At 40.7% G+C, this 22,850-nt stretch overlaps 1 protein-coding gene across 1 annotated transcript in view; it reads left to right on the top strand.

The window, feature by feature from the left end:
• Window positions 1–22,850, top strand: part of LOC128698918 (uncharacterized) — a 53,455-nt gene that overhangs the window by 25,050 nt on the left and 5,555 nt on the right. The window contains exons 2-7 of the mRNA XM_053791325.2: window positions 2,965–3,121; window positions 3,218–3,318; window positions 5,497–5,592; window positions 12,406–12,461; window positions 13,077–13,291; window positions 20,168–20,282. Of these exons, the coding sequence (XP_053647300.1) occupies window positions 2,965–3,121; window positions 3,218–3,318; window positions 5,497–5,592; window positions 12,406–12,461; window positions 13,077–13,291; window positions 20,168–20,282 (740 nt within the window). The remainder of the gene's footprint in view (window positions 1–2,964; window positions 3,122–3,217; window positions 3,319–5,496; window positions 5,593–12,405; window positions 12,462–13,076; window positions 13,292–20,167; window positions 20,283–22,850) is intronic.

Raw genomic sequence — 22,850 nt, forward strand, 5'->3', positions numbered from 1 at the left:
GTACCTGGGTGTTAGTCGACTGGTGTGGGTCGCATCCTGGGGGACAAGATTAAGGACCACAATGGAAATAAGTTAGACAGTCCTCGATGACGCACTGACTTTCTTGGGTTATCCTGGGTGGCTAACCCTCCGGGGTTAAAAATCCGAACGAAATCTTATCTTATCTTAACCTCGTGACAAGAAGTCAGCTGGAGTCTCGTCATCAGGTATATGATTAAATGTTGAACCAAACTCTTATATTTTTCTTACATTTAATTAATTTCAGCGACTCTGTTTTGTACATACACAATCTTACTGTTGCGATTGCAATTCCATTGAAAGGACGTCGGTTTTCATGCAGACAGCAGTAACAGCCTTGTTGATCAGGCCCTCATCTATCGCGAGGCCTGATGATTGACCAGGCTGCCGGGGCGTTGACTCACTGAACACCGTCCAAGTATACTCCAGCAATACATCAAGTATACTCCAGCAATACATCAGGTATACTCCAGCAATACATCAGGTATACTCCAGCAATACATCAGGTATACTCCAAGAATACATCAGGTAAACACCAGTAAATTCCAGGTACACTTAAGGTAAAACTCCAGGTATACTAAAGGTATACACCAGGTATACTCCAGGTATACTCCAGGTATACTCCAGGTATACTAAAGCTATACTAAAGGTATACTCCAGGTATTCTAAAGGTAAACACCAGTAAATTCCAGGAATACTTAAGGTATACTCCAGGTATACTAAAGGTATACACCAGGTATACTCCAGGTATACTCCAGGTATACTAAAGGTATACTCCAGGTATACTCCAGGTATACTAAAGGTATACACCAGGTATACTCCAGGTATACTAAAGGTATACACCAGGTATACTCCAGGTATTCTAAAGGTAAACACCAGTAAATTCCAGGAATACTTAAGGTATACTCCAGGTATACTAAAGGTATACACCAAATATTCTCCAGGTATACTAAAGGTATACACCAGGTATACTCCAGGTATTCTAAAGGTAAACACCAGTAAATTCCAGGAATAATTAAGGTATACTCCAGGTATACTAAAGGTATACACCAAATATTCTCCAGGTATACTAAAGGTATACACCAGGTATACTCCAGGTATTCTGAAGGTAAACATCAGTAAATTCCAGGAATACTTAAGGTATACTCCAGGTATACTAAAGGTATACACCAAATATTCTCCAGGTATACTAAAGGCATACACCAGGTATACTAAAGGTATACTCTGGATATACATATCCATGTTAGACTCAATGTGCATAAAGTTGGTTATTATAATATTTTATTAAAAAATACCGCATTTTCTTAACTTTTCTGATGGACAATGGTGTTTATTAAGAATATTCAATATAATGTTTGTATAGCACAGAGTTCTTACAGGTTTTTTTTTTCCTTTTTAATCATTAAAAAGAAATCACGAGAAAGTCTTGATCTCTTGAAGATCATGAACTTTCTGGGAAATGGAAGGTAATCATGCTTAATCCAAGGAAGAGGAGGGGTATACTTGGGGAGAGTGTACCTGGAGAAGGTTTCGGGGGTCAAAGCCCCCTCGGCTCGGACTGAGACCAGGCCTCATGGTGGATCAGGGTCTGATCAACCAGGCTGTTACTACAGGCCGCACGCAAACCGACTTATAAACCACAGCCTGTCTAATCAGGTACTGACTTCAGGTGTGATAAATGGTTTAAAACCGACGAGTTGAAGATTGAGACACTTATGCTTCGCCTCACCTGACTACAGTACATAAGCCACTTCTACGGTCCTATGGTGTACTTCCTACAAGATTGATGGACTGAACACATCGACTGATTACCTCAAACTACTCTCCTTACACCTTTCTGATTTGTACTGGACTGATGAAGCCACTGTGTGGTGAAACGTTTCTTCAATAAAGATTCTTATATGTTGCATAAGTGTCTCAATCTTCAACTGCCTTTAGGTGCCTGTCCAGAGCCTGAAAACAGCCATAGGTCTATTGGTAATCCCCTTTGTATATACTGTGAGGCAGTTGAACATTCTTGGGCCCCTGACACTTATTGTGTTGTCTCTTAGCGTACTTGTGGTGTCCCTGCTTTTCATTCGGGGAATGTTGCATCTCCTGCCGAGTGTTTTGCTTTCGTAGGGAGTGATTTTCGTGTGCAAGTTTGGTACTAATCCCTCTAGGATTTTCAAAGTGTACATTATCATGTATCTTTCTCGCCTGCGTTCCAAGGAATACAAATCAAGGGACTTCAACCGTTCCCAGTAATTTAGGCGCTTTATCGTACTTATGTGTGCTGTGAAAGTCTCTTTGCACACTCTCCTGGTCATCAATTTCTTCTGCCTTGAAGGGGGCAGTTAGTGTACAGCAATATTCCAGTCTAGAGAGAACAAACAATTTGAAGACAATCATCATGGGCTAGGAATCCATAGTTTCCAAGGTTCTCATTATCCAGCCTTCATTTTTCTAGCAGATGCAGTACATACATTGTTGTGGTCTTTGAAGGTGAGATCCTCTGATATTATCACTCCCAGGTCCTTCACACTAGTTTTTTGCTCTATTGTGTAGGTAGAATTTGTTTCATACACTGATAAAGTTTTAATTTCCTCAGGTTTTCCATATCTGAGTAGTTGAAAATTTACTTCAATGAATTTCATATTGTCTTGAGTGGCCCATTTGAAGATTTGGTTGACGTCCACCTTGAGTCTTCCGGAAGACGCGGTGCTGTGGCTTACATCTCTGTCTGTCAGATATGACGATGAAGAAGAAGGTTTCCTTTTCACTGGCCTCTTGCTTTACATAATTCTTTCAAATTCTCAAAACCTCTAAATACTTGGATCATACCTATTTGTCTCACATTTGTACAGTGTTGTATGACCCCTGTGGGTTTTTCTTTTTCTCTTGAACACAATATTGATGTTGTTACTTCAGAGTATTTACTTACAGATATTTTCAATATTATTTCAGAGAGAAGAGTAAGGTATGATACAACTCCACGTGATCGTGACATCATAATACAGTATGGTCGTAATGAACACAACGTCACACAAACGAGGCACGAAAAGTGTAACAGTCTAAACGTGAACTACAAAACATTTTGTGGCATTATCAACAGAGACAAAAAGTAAGAAAGAGACTTTTTTCAAATTTAGTTATGAGCACAATATTGTTTTGTGGAGGGAAATTATAAAGCATAATATTTATCGTCTTATGCCAACAGAAACAACCCTGATTTGTATCCCAGTAATGAGCAGGTGAGGGCAAACAAGCAGCGGATGAAGCACTGGAGACAACAACAGCAGCAGCAACAATATTACCAAGGTAAGTTATGCCTCGCTATTGCTTAAATTTTACTGAAATAGATCACATGTATTGTTTTACCTCACTTGACTGACGCATAACATACCCTAATATTTACACCAAAAAATACTTTTTTGTAAGGGATAAAAGATTATAAATATATATATATATATATATATATATATATATATATATATATATATATATATATATATATATGCAAGGAATTCGCAAGAGCAGGCGAAATATACACAAACACTGATCTCTGGCTGAAGGAGACTCGAACCTACGAACCTTGGAACAAGGTACGCAGTGCTTTACCAATCTACCCACACTGGACCAATACCTTGGAGTCCAGCTTGCGCTAGACTTTGATCCATGGCAGCCAGCTTTCAGGGAGAAGACTTACAGCTTTTCATCTCATCCCCTTCATTTCATCAGGCAGTGGCAAAGTGGCACCTAAATTTGACAAAGTTTCAGCCATTAAAATTATCCTGTTCTTCAGGATAAGAAATCTGCAAAGATTTTTAGGAATTGTAGTATTTTATAGGAAATTTAGCACAAATTTTGCAGAAATTTCTTACCAGTCCTAAAACTAAATTTCCCTGGACCTCTAGTTGTCAAGAGGCTTTTAACCGTGTTAAACTTCTCTAGTACGTTGCTCCCATATTTTTGTCCCCTACACCACCATAAAAAAGGAACCCCTGGCCCTGGTACCGGCAACCGTTCAACCACTCCATATGTCATAATTTGTTATAATGCTTCAGGGGAGAAATGGATAGTATGCTCTTTTATTTCCCTTTTTTTCATAAAGTAAAATGTGCATAAATTTGGCCTTAAGTTTTTTTTTGTAGTGGGTGGACACTGCTCCCGTTCGTAAGTACCTTGAACCTATGCTAGCCCTAAGGACAAACTCAAAGCACCATGAACCAGTCAATACAGGGGTTTACACTATACCCTGTGGAGGCTGTGACAAGATTTATGTAGGTGAAACAGCAAAAACCTCGACACCCGCTTCAATGAACACATTTACGCATGTAGGAACGATAACTTGAACAACCCCTGTGTACAACACCGAAATTCCACCAATCATCTCATGAAATTCAGGGACGCCAAATTAGTGATCAAAGAAACTAATTTCCGCAGACTCAAGTACCTCGAATCAGCACTGATCGCTGTTTCGAATACAATTAAACAAAACAACGGCAGATTCACCATCTCTGAAGTCTTAGCGAGAATCCTCCTGAAAACAGTAAACCCTGCCATCATATAGTCTCTCCTGTTATACTACACAAAGCACATTACAGAGAGTGAACACTGAAACAGGCCTACTCTATCCAGTCTATATTTGTCCAACTTATTTTTATGTTACCCAAGTAATAGCTTTTATATCCTTTCACTCATGTACGAATTAATTGCACTACCATATTGTATTACTACTACTACTTTGTCACTACTACTACTACCACTAGTGAACATCGAAATGGTACCTCACTAGTATTGCACCTCACTCTGAGCCTTTATATACCCTCTGTGTCCATATACTGTTTGTATCGGCTTGACAAAGCTTCTGGAGAGCGAAACGTTGCCACAATAAAATGTCACATTAGTTGCACTTGTGTCCTTTTACTTGACTGTTGTCTTGCTCAAAGATTGTGCCTGACTTGAAAGTTCCTTTGGGTTGAACATTACGTAATGAGTTGGATGGTTGAGAGGAAAGGCAGTTCCATTACTAATTCGTGCCATGGTGGCACACTACCCATGGAGGCGTGCCTAGTCCTGGCTATTAGAGCCATTTTGGGGTGGGGGTGTGGCATGCTAAGATTATGTTATATTTTATTCGACCTATGTCACAAATCCACATAGACATGCCTCCCAACCAGCAAACACGGTGCTAAGGGTATAAGAAGTAGGGGCATCCCCCATCGTTATGCTAAGCACCTTGGTTCAACTAGGCAATCACAGGAAAGCCTGCAAAAGTTGTAAAGTGATGTGGTACGCTCATGAACCAACACTGACAGGCTTACCTCCAAGCCTGGGCGATGGTGGTTCTTACCGTCTCTCTTGAATTACATTACCACAATGTCCTTAAATTCTTTCCAGGTCAAAAATTATAAAATACAATATCACTTTTTTCTTCATCATTAATTTAAAAAGAAGGTTTCCATTTAGTGAATTAATTCCAAATATGTTTTACAGATAATGGTTTACAAGACTATGGTTTACAAGACAATGGTTTACAAGACAATGGTTTACAAGACTATGGTTTACAAGACAATGATGGGCTACAAGAAGGTGAGTACGACCTCCACTTTCCTCAAGAATTGACTGAACCTCAAATAAAGTTCTCAAAATATTCCATCAAACCAAAATGACGAGCAAATTATGTATTTTTAATTTGTTAAGAAATCGAGCTTTATTAAATCGTTGTTCATCTTATTCATTAGTAAAACTGGGATATAACTCTGATGTTTTTCTTAGGTTAAGTTAAGCAAGATTGATCAGGAAACAAGACAAATGTTTCCTGACGCGGATATAAGTCATAAGATGACGCGCTACTGGAGCTATTGGTCATCTGACCGAGACCTTCCATTGGCTTACCAGTCCACAACTTTAAAAGTCAATACAAACTATGCCTTTCTTTGCTATTCACATATCGTGTAAAAAAGTAGAGGCAGTTTCCTACATAAAATGTCCACAGTTTGGTTAAAGATTATTTTAATTTTGAGTAACGAGATAAAAGATTTTTTAGGGAAATGTTTCACGAACACACACATACTGAAGGAGGTTCAGTGGGAAAGAGAATGGTAGGAAAATCAGTAAATGAAATGATGGACACGTAACAATAAAATGCAAGGAGGCAGAGAAAAAGTTTGTTCCCAAGGGTAACAGATATTTAATGGGAAGATCAAAACGAGCCCTTGATTTACCCGAAGGTATAGGGAGGCAAAAGCTAAGTGTACTAGAGAATGGAAAAAAGTACAGAAGAAAAAGGACCCAGGAAAATAAAGAGATTAGTTGAAGAGGCAGAAACGAGTATGCATAGGTGTGGATGGAGGCACAGCGACAGTATGAAAGCGACATTGCATCAAAAGTCAAGTTCGACCCAGAAGCTGTTGTATAGCCACATCAGGAGGAAGACAACAGTCAAGGACCAGGTAATCAGGCTGAGGAAAGAAGGTGGGGACCTCACAAGAAACTACCAAGAAGTATGTGAGGAGCTCAACATGACATAAAGAAATATTAACAGTGGAGACGGAAACGACTCCGGGAAGTCAGAACAGGGGGGTACACCAATAAGGGATATTCCAACAAGTATTGGATGAAATACACACAACCGAGGAGGTGAAGAAAATGCTAAGTGACCTTGATACGTCAAAGGCGGTGGGACTGGATAACTTCTCTCCTTGGGTCCTGAGAGAGGGAGCAGTGATACTGTGTGTGTCACTAAGGACAATTTTCTACACATCTATTGAAATTGGGCAACTACCTGAGGTATGGAAGACAGCAAATGTAGTCTCTATTTTTAAGAAAGGAGACAAACTCGAAGCACTAAACTATATACCAGTGTCACTGACGTATAATATACAGAGTTATCAAGGGGAGAGTGGTGGAACACCAAGAGCGGAACAAGCTAATAAACGACAACCAATACATGTTCATGGAAAACAAAACCTGTGTCACAAACCTATTGGAGTTTTATGACAAGGTAACGAAAGTGAGACATGACAGAGAGGAGTGGGTAGAGTGCAATTTTTTGGACTGCAAGAAGGCTTTTGACACAGTTTCTCACAAGAGATTAGTGAGATTATGTTTCAGTATTAATTTTAATTTATTTAAATGTAGTTTTAAGGAAGCATGTAGATTAACTTTACCAAGTCTTGGGCAATTTTACTCATTCTGCATAATCTTGTAATATCATATATGTATTTTGTACCTAGAGGATCAGGCATTTATAACAGGAAGGGCACTGCAGTGGATCAGAGAATATCTGACAGGGAGGCAACAGTGAGTCATGGTATGTGACAAGGTATCTGAGTGGGCGCCTGTGACAAGTGGGGTTCCACAGTAGTCACAGTCCTAGGACCAGCGCTGTTTTTGGTATATGTGAATGACATGACAGAAGGGATAGATGTAAAAGTGACGCTGTTGGCAGATGATGTGTAGTTAATGAGGAGGATTAACTCGCATGAGGATCAGGGAGGACTACGAAGAGACCTGGACTGGCTGCAAGCCTGGTCCAGCAACTGGCTCCTCTAATTTAACCCGGCCAAATGCAAAGTCATGAAGATCGAGGAAGGGCAAGAAAGACCGCAGACAGAGTGTAGGCTAGGTGGCCAAAGACTGCAAACCTCACTCAAGGAAGAGGATCTTAGGGTGAGTATAATACCAAGCACATCTCCTAAGGTTTCATCAACCAGTTAACTGCTGCAGCATATGGGCGACTGACAAACCTGAGAATATCATTCTGATACCTCAGAAAGGAATCGTGCAAGACTCTGTACACTTTGTACGTCAGGCCCATACTGGAGTATGCAGCACCAGTTTGGAACTCACACCCGGTCAAGCACGCCAAGAAATCAGAGAAAGCGCAAAGGTTTGCAACAAGGCTAGTTCCAGAGCTAAGGAACATGTCCTATGAAGAAAGGTTAAGGGAAATCTGTCTGACGACACTGGAAGACAGGAGGGTCAGGGAAGACATGATAACGACATACAAAATACTGCGAGATATGGATAAAGTGGACAGAGACAGGATGTTCAAGAGATGAAACACAGAAGCAAGCGGTCACAATTGAAAACGGAAGACTCAGATGAGGCAAAGAGATGTCAGGAAGTATTTCTTTAGTCATAGAGTTGTCAGGAAGTGGAATAGTCTGGCAAGTGATTTAGTGAAGGCATGACTGAAACGAGCAGGGAGCTAGATCAAGGAACAATAGTGGACAACTCAACTGACAATTTTTCAGAGAGTTGGATGGTACTCCAGGCAAAGATCTGCCCAGTCAAAATGACATTCAAGTCAGAAATGATACAAAACAAAATCCTGCAGTGGAAATCACTGTGAAAGGGTTCCCATAAATAATAGGGAGTTAACGTCGACCACAATTGAATACAAAATGTAGCGGAACAGCTGAGATAAAGAGTAAAAATGTGCCAGAGGCAGGAAGGGGAAGAGGGCAGGTATCGGCAGGCAGGAAAGCACATCCTTGAATGCAACAGCAAACAAAAGCGCACACAGATACACTCACAGCATCCCCTCAACCTCTACCACCCCACACCAACCATAAAAAAATAACGAGAGCCGAGCAACAGTCCGCCTCTCCCAGCACTAATACTGCCACAACAGCAGACTACCATAATATCCAGACTTGCCTACCACACAGTGAGTACCAACCCCTCCCACCCATCAGAATACAGTTCTAGAAAGGAAGCTGAACGTATGGTACACCAATGCAGATGGACTTACAAATAAGAGTGAGGAGTGGTAGGAAAGAATCACTGAGGCATCCCCGGACATCATAGCAATCACAATGATGATAGCAGGAGGTCAAGACAGGAATATGATGAGAGCAACAGAGTGATGGTGTACACACTAGCTGAGAATGCCAGAAGGGCCCACATGAGCAGGGTAAAGCTACTCCTCATAAGGGATTTCAGCCATTAGTTGACTGACTGGGAGAATCTTGAGCAACATGAAGGACCAGGGACGTGGAGAGCCAAGATGCTGGAGGCAGTACAGGAAAAATGTCATGTGTCAACATGTCAAGGATGTAACCAAAGAGAGAGGAAACGATGAACCAGCAAGACTAGACTTTGTATTCACCTTGAGCAGTTCATACACAGGAAATATAACACACAAAAGACCCCTAGGTGCTAGTGATCATTTTGTCTTGAGTTTCGAATATATAGTAGAGTTAACAATTAAGAGTGAAGCAGCACAAGGACGAGAGAAGCCAAACTTCCAAAAAGGGAACTACACAAGTATGAGACAATTCTTACATGAGATGAAGTGGGTAAGCGAGCTAGAGGGAAAGACAGTAAAATAAATAGTGGAACATGTGACCACAAAGTACAGGGAGGCAGCGTAGTAGTACCAAGGGGCAACAGAAACAACGAGAAGTCCAGAGTGAGCCAATAGTTTACCAGGATGTGTGGAGAGGCCAAGACCATGGAAAAAATATAGAAGGTAAAGGACCCAGGACGACAGGGAGTTGAGCTAAAGAGCCAGAAATGAATATGTATGGATAAGGAGGGAATCCCAGCATCAGTACGAGAATGGCATAGCATCATAAGCTAAATCTGACAGAAAGTTGTTATACAGCCACACCAGGAGAAAAACAGCAGTCATGGGCCAGGTAATCTTTTTATATTAAAGTCCAGGGTTTATTCCCTGGACCTCAGCAATGAGAGTCGCTCCTCTCACCGCTGGGCAACGGGGACCAGGTAATCAGGCTGAGGAAAGAGGGAGCAGAGCTCACAGGGGACGACCAGGAAGTGTGTGAAGAGCTCAGCTCAAGATTTAGGGAGGTATTGACAGTGAAGACAAAGAGGCTCTCAGCAAACCGAGGTGGTAGGGTGCACCAGCAAGTGCTGGACACGCTCCACACAACTGAGGAGGGAGCAGATGCACTGTTTGTGCCACTAACAATAATCTTCAAAACAGGGAAACTGCTTGATATGTAGAAGACAGTAAATGTAGTCCCAATTTTTAAGAAAGGAGACAGACAGGCTGCACTAAAGTACAGACCACTGACATGTACTGCCGAATAGGTAATGTAAAAATTAATAATTTTGTACCAAATGCACCTTAGAAAACTTACTAACCTTATCATAACAAGCGCAATTTAATTTAGCCTAATCGAACTAATTATATTTTAGATAAGTTTCCAATAATTTAGTAATAAACAAACACAATGAAATATAATTGCTCTATTCGGCAAGAAAGGGTTGCTGCTTAAGCCATAATTGCAAGTTTTACCTATTCGGCACGATATTATATATATATATATATATATATATATATATATATATATATATATATATATATATATATATATATATATATATATATATATATATATATATATATATGCAATAAGATCACAGTAAACAGGTGATTTCAGAATATGCAAAACAACCACTCTGAAAGAATAAGAAATTCCAAGCGCTTTCGTGACTACTCACATTATCAAGGAACTATCTATCATTATCATAGTTCCTTGATAATGTGAGTAGTCACGAAAGCGCTTGGAATTTCTTATTCTTTCAGAGTGGTTGTTTTGCATATATATATATATATATATATATATATATATATATATATATATATATATATATATATATATATATATATATATATATATATATATATATACATATGTCGTGCCGAATAGGCAGAACTTGCGATCTTGGCTTAAATAGCAACGCTCATCTTGCCATATAGGACAAGCGAAAATTTGTGTGTGCAATAATTTCGGCAAAATCATTCTGAACCTAACGAAAAAAATATATTTCAATGTGTTTGTCTAGTATTAAATTATTGTAAACAAATCTAAAATATGTTTAGTTGGGTTAGGCTAAAATAAATTGTTCTTGTTATAATAAGGTTAGGTAAGTTTTCTAAGTTTCTTTTGGTGCAAAATTACAGATGAGAAATATGCAGGGATTAGTGAAAATCACTTTCAGGAGAGTGTCGTATTCATGCAGTTGAGGGTACACATCTGATTCAAGCAATTTGTTAGAAGGTACAAGGCATCACTGGAATCTTGAATGCCTCTTCGTTGCTCCATCCTCCTCAAGTCGTCCAGTTCGTTCTAGACTATATCATCAGTCATGAGTTTCTAGAGGTGCTCTAAGAGGGATGCTATTTGTTGTGGCAATAGATGATACATCAATCCCTTGCTGACTGACTGAGATGATTTTGCATTTCGATGGGTAAGGACGAGCTCCAGTGCCTGTAACTGTGTCATCACTTGAGAAAGATTTGCTAGAAATGTCTCCTTTATATCTGCCAGTGCGCCATCATCCACGAAACAGGTGTTTACTTCGCTGGTAAATCCTACATAGATTTCCTTACCCTTAGTGTAGATGAGAAGTAGGGCGAGAAGATATCCTTGCTGAACACTCTCCGTTGAATTTATTTCATGCTCCCCAGTGTAGACCATCTACTTGCTGTGTCTAGCAAGGACAGTCTAATTTTAATTTTACGTTGTCAGGTAAGCTGTTGATACACGCTCTTGCCACATTAACCACTGTATATTTTTCTTGTCAGACTCCAAAGCCAAGTTAGTTTGACTGTAGCAACGTAGTCGCCTCTTTTCAAATACTTCGGACAGCAGTTTCAGAAATATGGAGGCGATTAGTGTCGCTTTCGGTTATGGGCATATTTCCTGCATTTTTCTTTTTCAGGGCACAAAGCGATATACCAAAGAAGAAAAGTTTAATTTTGTTGGGAATCAGACAAGCTTTAGAACTGTGAATATGATAATGGTATACAATACTGACAAGTTGATAAGCAAGACACATGCAACAGTTAACTATCTTTATTCCATCTCTTCTCTCATCAAGATTTTTGCACCTCACATTGACAATATATTAATCTTCATTCTGCTTCGCTCATCTTCACATTTTTCCAGACTATGGAGCAGAATTCTTCTCCAGGCTGAGGGACTGACCACCTCTAAACTATGTCTTCCAGAGTAATGGACTGATTACATCGGCTTTACATTCCTATTGATTCTGCCGCCTCCTCTGTACTCGACTGAAGAGGCTAACTGTTTAGGCGAAACGTTTCAGAATAAAAGTACCTCACTGTTCCACATGTGTATTATCAAATTGTTAACGAACCATTTGATCTCCAACACAAGGGTTTCTGATGCATGTTTTCTGTCATTTATATATCATAGACTCAAACAGGGTGTGAAGCACAGATGTTACGTACACAAAAAATGTATTTCTTATGTATATATATCTAGAGAATTTAACCCATATTTATGTAGCTAAGGTATTGTTGATTATTGGTATTCAGGTCACATGCAGTCTTAATGACCCTGGTGTAGGTGATAGCATGTCTGCTGTCTGCTTGACAATGATATTATCTCTCATTGACAGGGGCAGTTGGTTACGCAGACCAAGCAAGGGAACATGACTTAAACGATATATTGACGGTACGTACATTTTATTCGTTACTCCTCTCTCCCATTTCCTGCTTTTTTTTTACATTCTCCTCTCTTCCTCGTTACGTTCCCTTCCTGCCTCTCTGGCCGCTCTTCACTTGAGAAATAACAACACAGTATTGTACACTTGTTAGACCGAACACTCACCTTACTATAACTCCAGTATGTATGTAATTATGTATTATAGTTGTACCTTTTATGTATGATCATTGCAGTGTCAAGACTGTCAACAATCATAGTTCGGTAAGTTTTATCTGATGTGTTCTAACATCTGCTGCAACAATGCTTGTGAATATTGATTTACAGTGTGACTGGCAATATTATTAATGTGTAATGTGATCCCAGCATAGGAATGTAAGTCCTTGGATAATGTACCTCTCATTACCACCAGACAAGACTCAGGAAATTGTAAACAACAAGATGGCAAGTGAGTTGAAGCCCTCACTCGTTCTCTTATTTCCATCAAACAACTCCATGTGAAGGAAATTTATCTTGAATTATAATATTATAACCAAAATGAAGCTTAATTATAATTAAAATTTGTAGAAGTGTGGGAAAGGCAGAAAATTCATGGTAGTATTAATGCAAATTTGTGTCGCTTTGCAGGAGGATAAAACAGAAGGTATCAATAAAGCGGACACCATGTATAAGAGAGGCAACTACCAAAAAGCACTAGATCGATATGAGAAGTTGGTGAACAGTTCTAGGTGCAAGGACGAAGAATTACCCCACGTATTCCTGATGATGGCCAACGCTTACTTCTTCACTTTTGATTTAAAAAATGCACTGACATACTGTGACAAAGCCATTGAAGAAGCTAAGTAAGTACTCCAATCCTTTTTAAATAAAGAATAAATATTAAATGGGAATACAACAAAAATAAATCTTAATGGGTAGCTTTATGTGTTAACCTCTACAGTAGTTATGATTTACAGTTGAAAAATGTTTTGATGATACCAAAAAGATATTAAAAAGACAGGGAAAACACCTAACCAAAAAAATGAATAGCTTAGAGGAAGAATAATAATGAAAAAGTTAATAAGTATCTAATTAGATAAAAAAAAAACAAGTTTGCTGTCATTGGTTCCAGTGAGATCTTAAGAGAGAAAAATCTTCTAAATCCAGGAGATGTTCTTAAGATATGATGTTAGTTATTCTTGGTAGGCGGTGTTGGTCTTATGTTACGTAGATGACGCAGCTTCTGTCAAAACTGGCTATCAGTATCTCACTCCAGATATCAAGGAGAGATGAGCAGTCGCTATGTCCCACTGAGTGCCTGGGTTCTAACTCCCATATATCCAGCATCTACTGTGGATGACCACTCCAGCAGCAGAACTTATAATGAAATTAAAAGACTGGTTACAAGACGGTTATTAAGTATAACACTGAAGAAAGAACAAAGGTGTTAATTGTGCGCCAATGTCATTACTGGTAACCAGGCTATGTATAAAATAAATTAAGCACTACTCCTGGTAGATCACTTTATCTGGTCAGGAAAAGAGTGGAGGTGAAGTGATTTTCCAAACTCCCACCTACACCAGGTAAGGCTAATGCTACCAAGAGTAGAAACTAAAGAAACTCAGACCCCGAAGAAATCTGGAGTTTTGCAGCGACCCGCTAGATGGCAGTCCTGGCGGTGACACACTGTAACATTCCCTCGGAGTCCGAACTATCATAAGCCCATTTCACTAACTTTTCCCTTACAACAATAATGCCCAGTTCAGGGAATTTATTAGAAGAAACTTTTTTACTGCAAGGCTTCTCAATCTTTTTGTTCTTCTGTAGCCCTTGGTCATTCTTACAGGTTCCCATGTAGCCCTTGCTCGTTCTGACAGGTTCCCATATAGCCCTTGGTTGTTCCCAAAGGTTCTCATGTAGCCCTTGGTCGTTCTGACAGGTTCCCATGTAGCCCTTGGTCGTTCTGACAAGTTCCCATGTAGCCCTGGGTTGTTCTGACAGGCTCCCATGTTCCCCTTGGTTGTTCTGGTACGTTCCCATGCAGCCCTCGGTCGTTCGGACAAAGGGCTACATTCCCTTTACCTCTGGGACTAGTCTTGTTGCAAACCTTTGCACTTTCTTTAATTTCTTGACTTGATTGACCAGTTGTGGGTTCTAAACTGGTGCTGCATACTCTAATATGGGCATGGCCTACATGGTGTACAGAGTCTTAAACGATTTTTTACTGAGGTATCGGAACGCTATTCTTAGGTTTGCCAGGCACTCATATGCTGCAGCAATCTGCTGGTGTGCGCCTCAGGAGAAGTTTTTAGTATTATATCCACCCCAAGATCCTTTTCCTTGAGTGAGGTTTGCAGTTTTTGGCCACCCTAGGCTATACTCTGCATGTGGTCTTCTTTGCTCTTCCCCGATCTTCATGACTCTTCATTTGGTGAGGCTAAATTCGAGGAGCCAGTTGTTGGACCAGGCTTCCAGCCTGTCCAGGTCTCTTTGTAGTCCTGCCTGATCCCCATCCGATATAATTCTCCTCATTAGCATAGCATCATCTGCAAATAGGGACATTTCTGAGTCTATCCCTTCCTTCATGTCATTCACATATACCAAATATAGCACTTTTCCTAGGACTGACCCCTGTGTAACCTCGCTCGTCACAGGCGCCCATTCTGACATCTCGTCACGTACCAAGTATTCTCTGATCCATTGTAGTGCTCTTCCTGTTATGCGTGCCTGATCCTCTAGCTTTTGCACAAATCTCTTGTGAAGAACTGTCGAAGGCCTTCTTGTAGTCAAAGAAAATATAGCCTACCGACCCCTCTCACTCATGTCTTACTGCAGTTACCTTGTCATAAAACTTCAGTATGTTTGTGATACAGGGTTTTCCTTCCCTGAATCTATGCTGGATGTCGTTTATAATGTTATTCCATTTTAGGTGCTCCTCCACTCTACTCCTGATAATCCTTTCCATGATTTTACATACTATTCACGTCAGTGACACTGGTCTGTAGTTTAGTGCCTCGTGTCTGTCTCCTTTCTTAAAAATGGGGACTACATTTGCCGTTTCCCATACGGTGTGTCTGTACTCACCTAATTGTGGTTGCAGGGATCGAGTCATAGCTCCTTGCCCCGCCTCTTCACTGGTCGCTACTAGGCCACTCTTCCTGCTCCATGAGCGTTATCATACCTCTTCTTAAAGCTACGTATGGATACTGCCTCCACTACATCATTTCCCAGACTATTCCACTTCCTAAAAACTCTGTAACTGAATAAATACTTCCTAACATCCCTGTGATTCATCTTAGTCTTCAACTTCCAACTGTGACCCCTTGTTGCTGTGTCCCATCTCTGGAACATCCTGTCTCAGTCCACCTTGTCGAATCGTCTCAGTATTTTATGTGTCGTTATCAAATCATCCTTATCTCACCTGTCCTCCAGTGTTGTCACGTCGATTTTCCTTAACCTCTCCTCATACGACATGCCCCTTAGCTCCAGGACTAGTCTTGCTGCAAACGTTTGCACTTTCTCTAGTTTCCTTAAGTGCATGCCTAGGTGTGTGTTCCAGACTGGTGCCGCATACTCCAGTATGGGCCTAACGTAAACGGTGTACAATATCCTGAACGATTCTTTATTTAGATGTCGGAATGCTGTTCTTAGGTTTGGTAAGCGCCCATATGCTGCCGCAGTTATTTGCTTGATGTGCGCCTCAGGAGATGTGCCTGGAGTTATACTCACCCCAAGATCCTTTTCCTTGAGTGAGGTTTGTAGTCTTTGGCTCCCTAGACTGTACTGCATCTGCGGTCTTCCTAGCCCTTCCTTAATCTTCAAAACTTTGCACTTAGTGGGGTTGAACTCCAGGAGCCAGTTGCTGGACCAGGCCTGTAGCCTGTCCAGATCCATTTGTAGTTCTGTCTGGACTTCGGCTGACTGAATTCTTCTCATCAACTTTACCTCATTGGCAAACAAGGATACTTCTGAGTCTATTCCTTCCGCCATGTCGTTCACAAATACCAGAAACAGCACTAGCTCTAGGACTGACCCTTGTGGAACCCTGCTCGTCACAGATGCCCACTCTGACACCTCGCCACGTACCATCATTCGCTGTTGTCTTCCTGACAGATATTTCCTGATCAATTGCAGTGCCTTCCCTATTATTCCTGCCTGCTCCTCCAGCTTTTGCATTAATCTCTTGTGTGGAACTGTATCAAACGCGTTCTTACAGCCCAAGAAAATGCAGTCTGCCCACCCCTCTCTCTCTTGTCTTACAGCTGTCGCCCTGTCATAGAACTCCAGCAGGCTTGCGACACAGGATTTCCCGTCCCTGAAAACATTGGCTGTCGTTGATAAGATCGTTCCTTTCTAGGTGTTCCACCACTCTTCTCCTGATAATCTTCTCCATGACTTTGCATGTCAGTGACACTGGTCTGTAGTTTAATGCTTCGTGTCTGTCCATACCTCAGGTAGTCGCCCTGTTTCGATAGATGTGTTGAAGATTGTTGTTAGTGGTGCACATAGCCCCTCTGCTCCCTCTTTCAGGATCCATGGAGAGATGTTATCCGACCCCATCGCCTTTGAGGTATCTAGCTCGCTTAGCAGCCTCTCCACTTCCTCCTCGGTTGTATGTATTGTGTCCAATACTTGATGGTGTACCCCACCTCTCCGTCTTTCTGGAGTCCCTTCTGTCTCGTCTGTGAACACTTCTTTGAATCTTATGTTGAGCTCCTCACATACTTCTTGGTCGTTTCTTGTGAGCTCCCCTCCTTCCATCCTTAGCCTGAATACCTGGTCCTTGACTGTTGTTTTCCTCCTGTACAACAGCTTCGGGTTAGATTTGGCCTTCGCTGCTATGTCATTTTCGTATTGCCGTTGGGCCTCCCTCGTTACCTGTTCATATTCATTTCTGGTTCTATAACTGCTCTACGACTGTATGTATGTGTGTGTGTGTGTGTGTGTGTGTGTGTGTGTGTGTGTGTGTGTGTGTGTGTGTGTGTGTGTGCGTGTGTGTGTGTTTCTGGTCATGTGTGGGGCTCGAGATAGAGTGGCAAGTGTGGTTGTTGTTGTTGTTGTCTATGTATGAAATATGCTGGTATAAACCTTGGTAATAAATACCGACAAGTTGGTTTAGAAAGACACGTAAGCAAACACTATAACATATTTATTAGAAAACGTTTCGGTCCTGGGACCTTGATCACTTCTAACATACAGAGGTAGAAAGACATTATATATATAGGCGGAGAGTGAGATGTGACGCACGTGACCTGAGGAATGTCATAAGAACATAAGAATGGAGGAACACTGTAGAAGGCCTGCTGGCCCATGCGAGGCAGGTCCTTATCAAAACAACCTCTACCTATGAGGAGGACGGGTAGACGATGAAATCATGTGACTCCTGTGTTGTTGGGTTGGTGCTGCTTAAGTATCATGTATGCCAATGTTTTTGAAATTTTGTAGTTTCCAGTGTTGCGTTCTATAGTGTCGGTAACGGCGATTAGTGAGGCTTCTATGTCATAGTGAGGCTTCGATGTCACAGCCCTCTTTACCAACGTTCCTACTGACGCTGCAATCAACATTCTGAGACAGAGGCTCACTGAAAACCACGACCTCCCTTTACCTCTTCTAGATTTCATCAATCTAGTGGAACTTTGTGTTAATTTCAACTTCTTCAAGTATCAGGACAACAGTTACAAACAATGCTTTGGGATGGCAGTGGGCAGCCCGCTCAGTGCTGTGTTTGCCAACCTCTTCATGGAAAACCTGGAGACAGAGAAATTCAGCACCCTCATTCCCAACACCGTTACCTGGCTAAGATACGTTGATGATATATTGGTTTTCTATTCGAGACGTCTCAATATCCAGGCCCTTCTCAACAAGATCAATGCAGTTGAACCATCAATAAAGTTTACACTTGAACTCGAAAATGATGGCAAACTTCCTTTCCTCGACGTTCTACTGTGCAGATCTCCCGACAGTGACAAACTTCTCTTCAAAGTGTATAGAAAACCTATCAACAAGGACGATCTTATACATTTTTATTCACACCAAGACACCCGCACTAAGAGAGGAGTCCTCATTGGCTTCTTCTTGAGAGCTCTTCGAATCTCCAGCCCTTGTTTTCTAGAAGAAGAATGCACTTACATAACACAAGCCTTTACACGTCTTCAGTTCCCATCTTTCTTCATCCGAGTTTGCAGACTCAAGGCACAAGCTATCCTCAACAAACCGCCCATGGAACAGCCCCCTAAACAGTCCATAGTACTCCCATGTGGCGATGTTGCCACGAATACTCGCCGGGCACTTGCTATGAGTAACATCAACGTTTCCACCATAAACACATCATCTATCAAAGACCTCACTACGAAACGCAGCCCCACACCTCTAACTTCTACAGCAGGCGTCTACACTATCCCCTGTGGGTTCTGTCCCAAGAAACATGTAGGCGAGACAGGCAGAGATCTTGCAGTCCGCCTGAATGAACATCGATATGCCTCTAACAGAGACGATGTAAGGTACGCCTGTGTCCTCCACAGTGACTCCACGGGGAATTTGATGAACTGGAACGAGGCACAACTAGTTCTCACCGAACCAGACCTCAGACGCCGACGGTGCCTAGAAGCCTCACTAATCGCCGTCACCGACACTATAGAACGCAACACTGGAAACTACAAAATTTCAAAAACATTGGCATACATGATACTTAAGCAGCACCAACCCAACAACACAGGAGTCACATGATTTCATCGTCTACCCGTCCTCCTCATAGGTAGAGGTTGTTTTGATAAGGACCTGCCTCGCATGGGCCAGCAGGCCTTCTACAGTGTTCCTCCATTCTTATGTTCTTATGACATTCCTCAGGTCACGTGCGTCACATCTCACTCTCCGCCTATATATATAATGTCTTTCTACCTCTATATGTTAGAAGTGATCAAGGTCCCAGGACCGAAACGTTTTCTAATAAATATGTTATAGTGTTTGCTTACGTGTCTTTCTAAACTATGAAATATGCTAAATGGCACTTGTCTGTAAGAAATAATAAAATAAATTGACAAATATGAGTACTATTGTTTGTGGATAACTGGAGCAAAGTGCTGCCGGCGATCCTTCTTGAGTCTCTAAACTAGACTAAAACGCGTTTGCTATGATTATTTACGAGTTCATTAATTTTGATGTGCTACATATATGTAACTGTGTAAGTTGAAGGAAGGAGAGAGGAGAGCTTGTCTTGATGGCTGATCTCTTTATTTGTAACCAGGGTGTTCTATGTTGCTTATGTTCTATATTTGTAACCAGGGTGTTCTATATTGCTTATCTTCTATATTACTCATGGTATACACAATGATTATACTCTCGCACCCTTATGTTCCTCATGACAAATGCAAATGTGCCCCTGGGGGGGTGCACGTACCCCCCATGAGGTGCATGTACCCCCCTGGGGATGCATGTAGCCCAGGGGGTGCATGTATTTCCTAGGGTGCTTGTATCCCAGGAGTGCCTTTACCTTGGGGGTGTATGTACCTCTGGGTGTGCTTATACCCCCAGGTGGTTCATGTATCTCAGTGGGTTCAGGTACCAATGGGGTGCTTGTGTCAATGGGGTTCATGTACACCCCGGGTGTGCATGTACCACCTGGGGATGTTTGTACCCCCATGGGGTGTTTGTACCTCTGGGAGTGCACGTACCCCTGGGGGTGCATGTGCCCCTGCGTTAGGAACCCCTGGTATTCAGTGTTTATATTTTTCATTTTATAGCAAAATGGGTAACGACATAGTGAAGAAACTTGCTGAGCAGAATCTAAAGAAGGTTCATAATTCTATGGAAAACCTTGGAAATATCTCCATTGCTGACAACTGCACCGAACTTGAAGTGAGTATTAATACTACTACTACTACTACTACTACTAAAAATAATAATAATAATAATAATAATAATAATAATAATAATAATAATCATAATAATATATAATATTTTATTTCTACAAGTACAAGTACAAGGTATACAGACCATAGCTGACATCAATGACATACTACTATATAGAAAGCCCTTTGTTATGCAAAGCATATCCCGCAAATTAGGTCAGTTTTGTCCCAGGATGCGACTCACACCAGTCGACTAACACCCAGGTACCCATTTTACTGATGGGTGAATATAGACAACCGGTGTAAGGAAACGCGTCCAATGTTTCTACCCTTTCGCTGGGAATCGAACCCGGTTCTTCACCGTGTGAAGCGAGAGCTTTTGCCACCAGGCCACGGGGCACCGACTGTCTTAATAAGCAGTAGAAACATCTCAAAGGAATGTTTACCCTTTTTAATGAGAAGTGCTAAACCTACAGGGGTTACAGAGTGCATAGGAAACTGGAAGACGAATGGATCATTGGATCAAGAGTCAGGAACTTACTGAAAGTGTTGAGGAGTATTTTGATCATGTCTCTTGTCAGTCTTTATTTTGATCATGTCTCTTGTCAGTCTTTATTTTGATCATGTTTCTTGTCAGTCTTTATTTTGATCATGTTTCTTGTCAGTCTTTATTTTGATCATGTCTCTTGTCAGTCTTTATTTTGATCATGTTTCTTGTCAGTCTTTATTTTGATCATGTTTCTTGTCAGTCTTTATTTTGATCATGTTTCTTGTCAGTCTTTATTTTGATCATGTTTCTTGTCAGTCTTTATTTTGATCATGTCTCTTGTCAGTCTTTATTTTGATCATGTTTCTTGTCAGTCTTTATTTTGATCATGTCTCTTGTCAGTCTTTATTTCTCAAATTGTCAACATAAACTTCTATATTACAAGTGTTCTCACAAGTACTTTATTACCCATAAGGAATTAGTACATGTCTACACAATAATAATAGTAATAATAATAATAATAATAATAATAATAATAATAATAACAAAAATGAAAAAAAATTACATGTATTAATAATAATAGAAATAATAAAAATAATAATAATAATAATATAAAACAATAATAATAGAAATAATGACTGTTAAGGTACAGTGTGTAGATAGATACAGTTGAACTGTAAGAAGTTGGAGCCTTTAGAGACTAGCAAGTTAAAGAAGTGTATCAAGCTACTTATGACGGCTCAACGTCCCTGCAGCCATCCCTGGAGAGTTCCTTCCAGGAGCTGCAAAACTCCAAACCTTGGACTGTTTGAAATTCAATTAAAGAATTATAATTGCCCCAAAGGGGCGTTTGTTTCAGCATTTTATTTTAATAACTGAATGCTGAATAAAACTCAATGGCTCAATGGCTCGCGAATTATGAGGAATTTTGGTAAATCTAGACCTGCTATGACCTAGCTATCTGCCGCTCAGCCGACCTAACTAGGTTCATAACTGACTATACTTACCTGGGTATATGTATAGGACCCACAAATTACCCGATATCCGTTATCTTGATTGACGTAGTAGTGTCTCACTATGGCACTGTCTCTCTGAAGATTGTTCGCAATACACACTGTCACACTACACTGTTCTTCAATATTTGTTCTTTCGTAATAATGTCACAACAGAAAGATAAGTACGCTTCACTGTAATAGTTCTACCATGAATTCTGAGATTGTACAAGAGTCAACAGCACTGTTCCTTTGTTTGTGCAATGCGGAAGTGAAACACAAGTTTCCCGGTCATCTCCTGAAACCAATCAGAGCTCATCCCCGCAAATCGCCCTGGTGCATGGCCCTAAATCGCCGACTTCAGCATAATTTCTCTTCTTGGATATAATGGACATGCCAGCAGTGGAGCGAAATACTGCAGTGTTTTCTGATGGAGAAGTGACAAAGTTAAAATATTATTAATAATCTAAAATTTTCAAGGGTTGGACCGATAAGTCAGTGGAAGCCTCGGTCAGATGATGAAAAGTGGCGGGTCGTCATATGACTAAGACTCGCGTCGTGAAACACTTGCTTTATTTCCTGACCAGTCTTACCTAACTTAGCAGAAGTGATGTTGATGGTTGGTATCATCTAATGGTAGTGTCCAGGTTGTGTAGTAAGTGGTTTGCTAAGACTTTGAAGATGCTATAGAAACCTGATTTTTATGGGATGTTGTTGGTTACTGTTATCATGGCGGCATCTGAACAGTAGATGAAGTATGTTATTTTCATGTATGATTAATTAAGCATCTCGGAATTTCATGAGGCGGCTCTGTTTATTTCTGTGTTGGACACAAGCACGAAACTTTATGTTCTCTTATTCTTACTTGACTTACTTCCAGGAAGTTGAGTTTCGCCCATATACGTCTTATCATACCCTCCACAAGATATACGTCTTATCATACCCTAAACAAGATATACGTCTTATCATACCCTCCACAAGATATACGTCTTATCATACCCTCCACAAGATATACGTCTTATCATACCCTCCACAAGATATACGTCTTATCATACCCTCCACAAGATATACGTCTTATCATACCCTCCACAAGATA

Source organism: Cherax quadricarinatus, chromosome 55, assembly GCF_038502225.1.
Source record: "Cherax quadricarinatus isolate ZL_2023a chromosome 55, ASM3850222v1, whole genome shotgun sequence".
NCBI lineage: Eukaryota > Metazoa > Arthropoda > Malacostraca > Decapoda > Parastacidae > Cherax > Cherax quadricarinatus.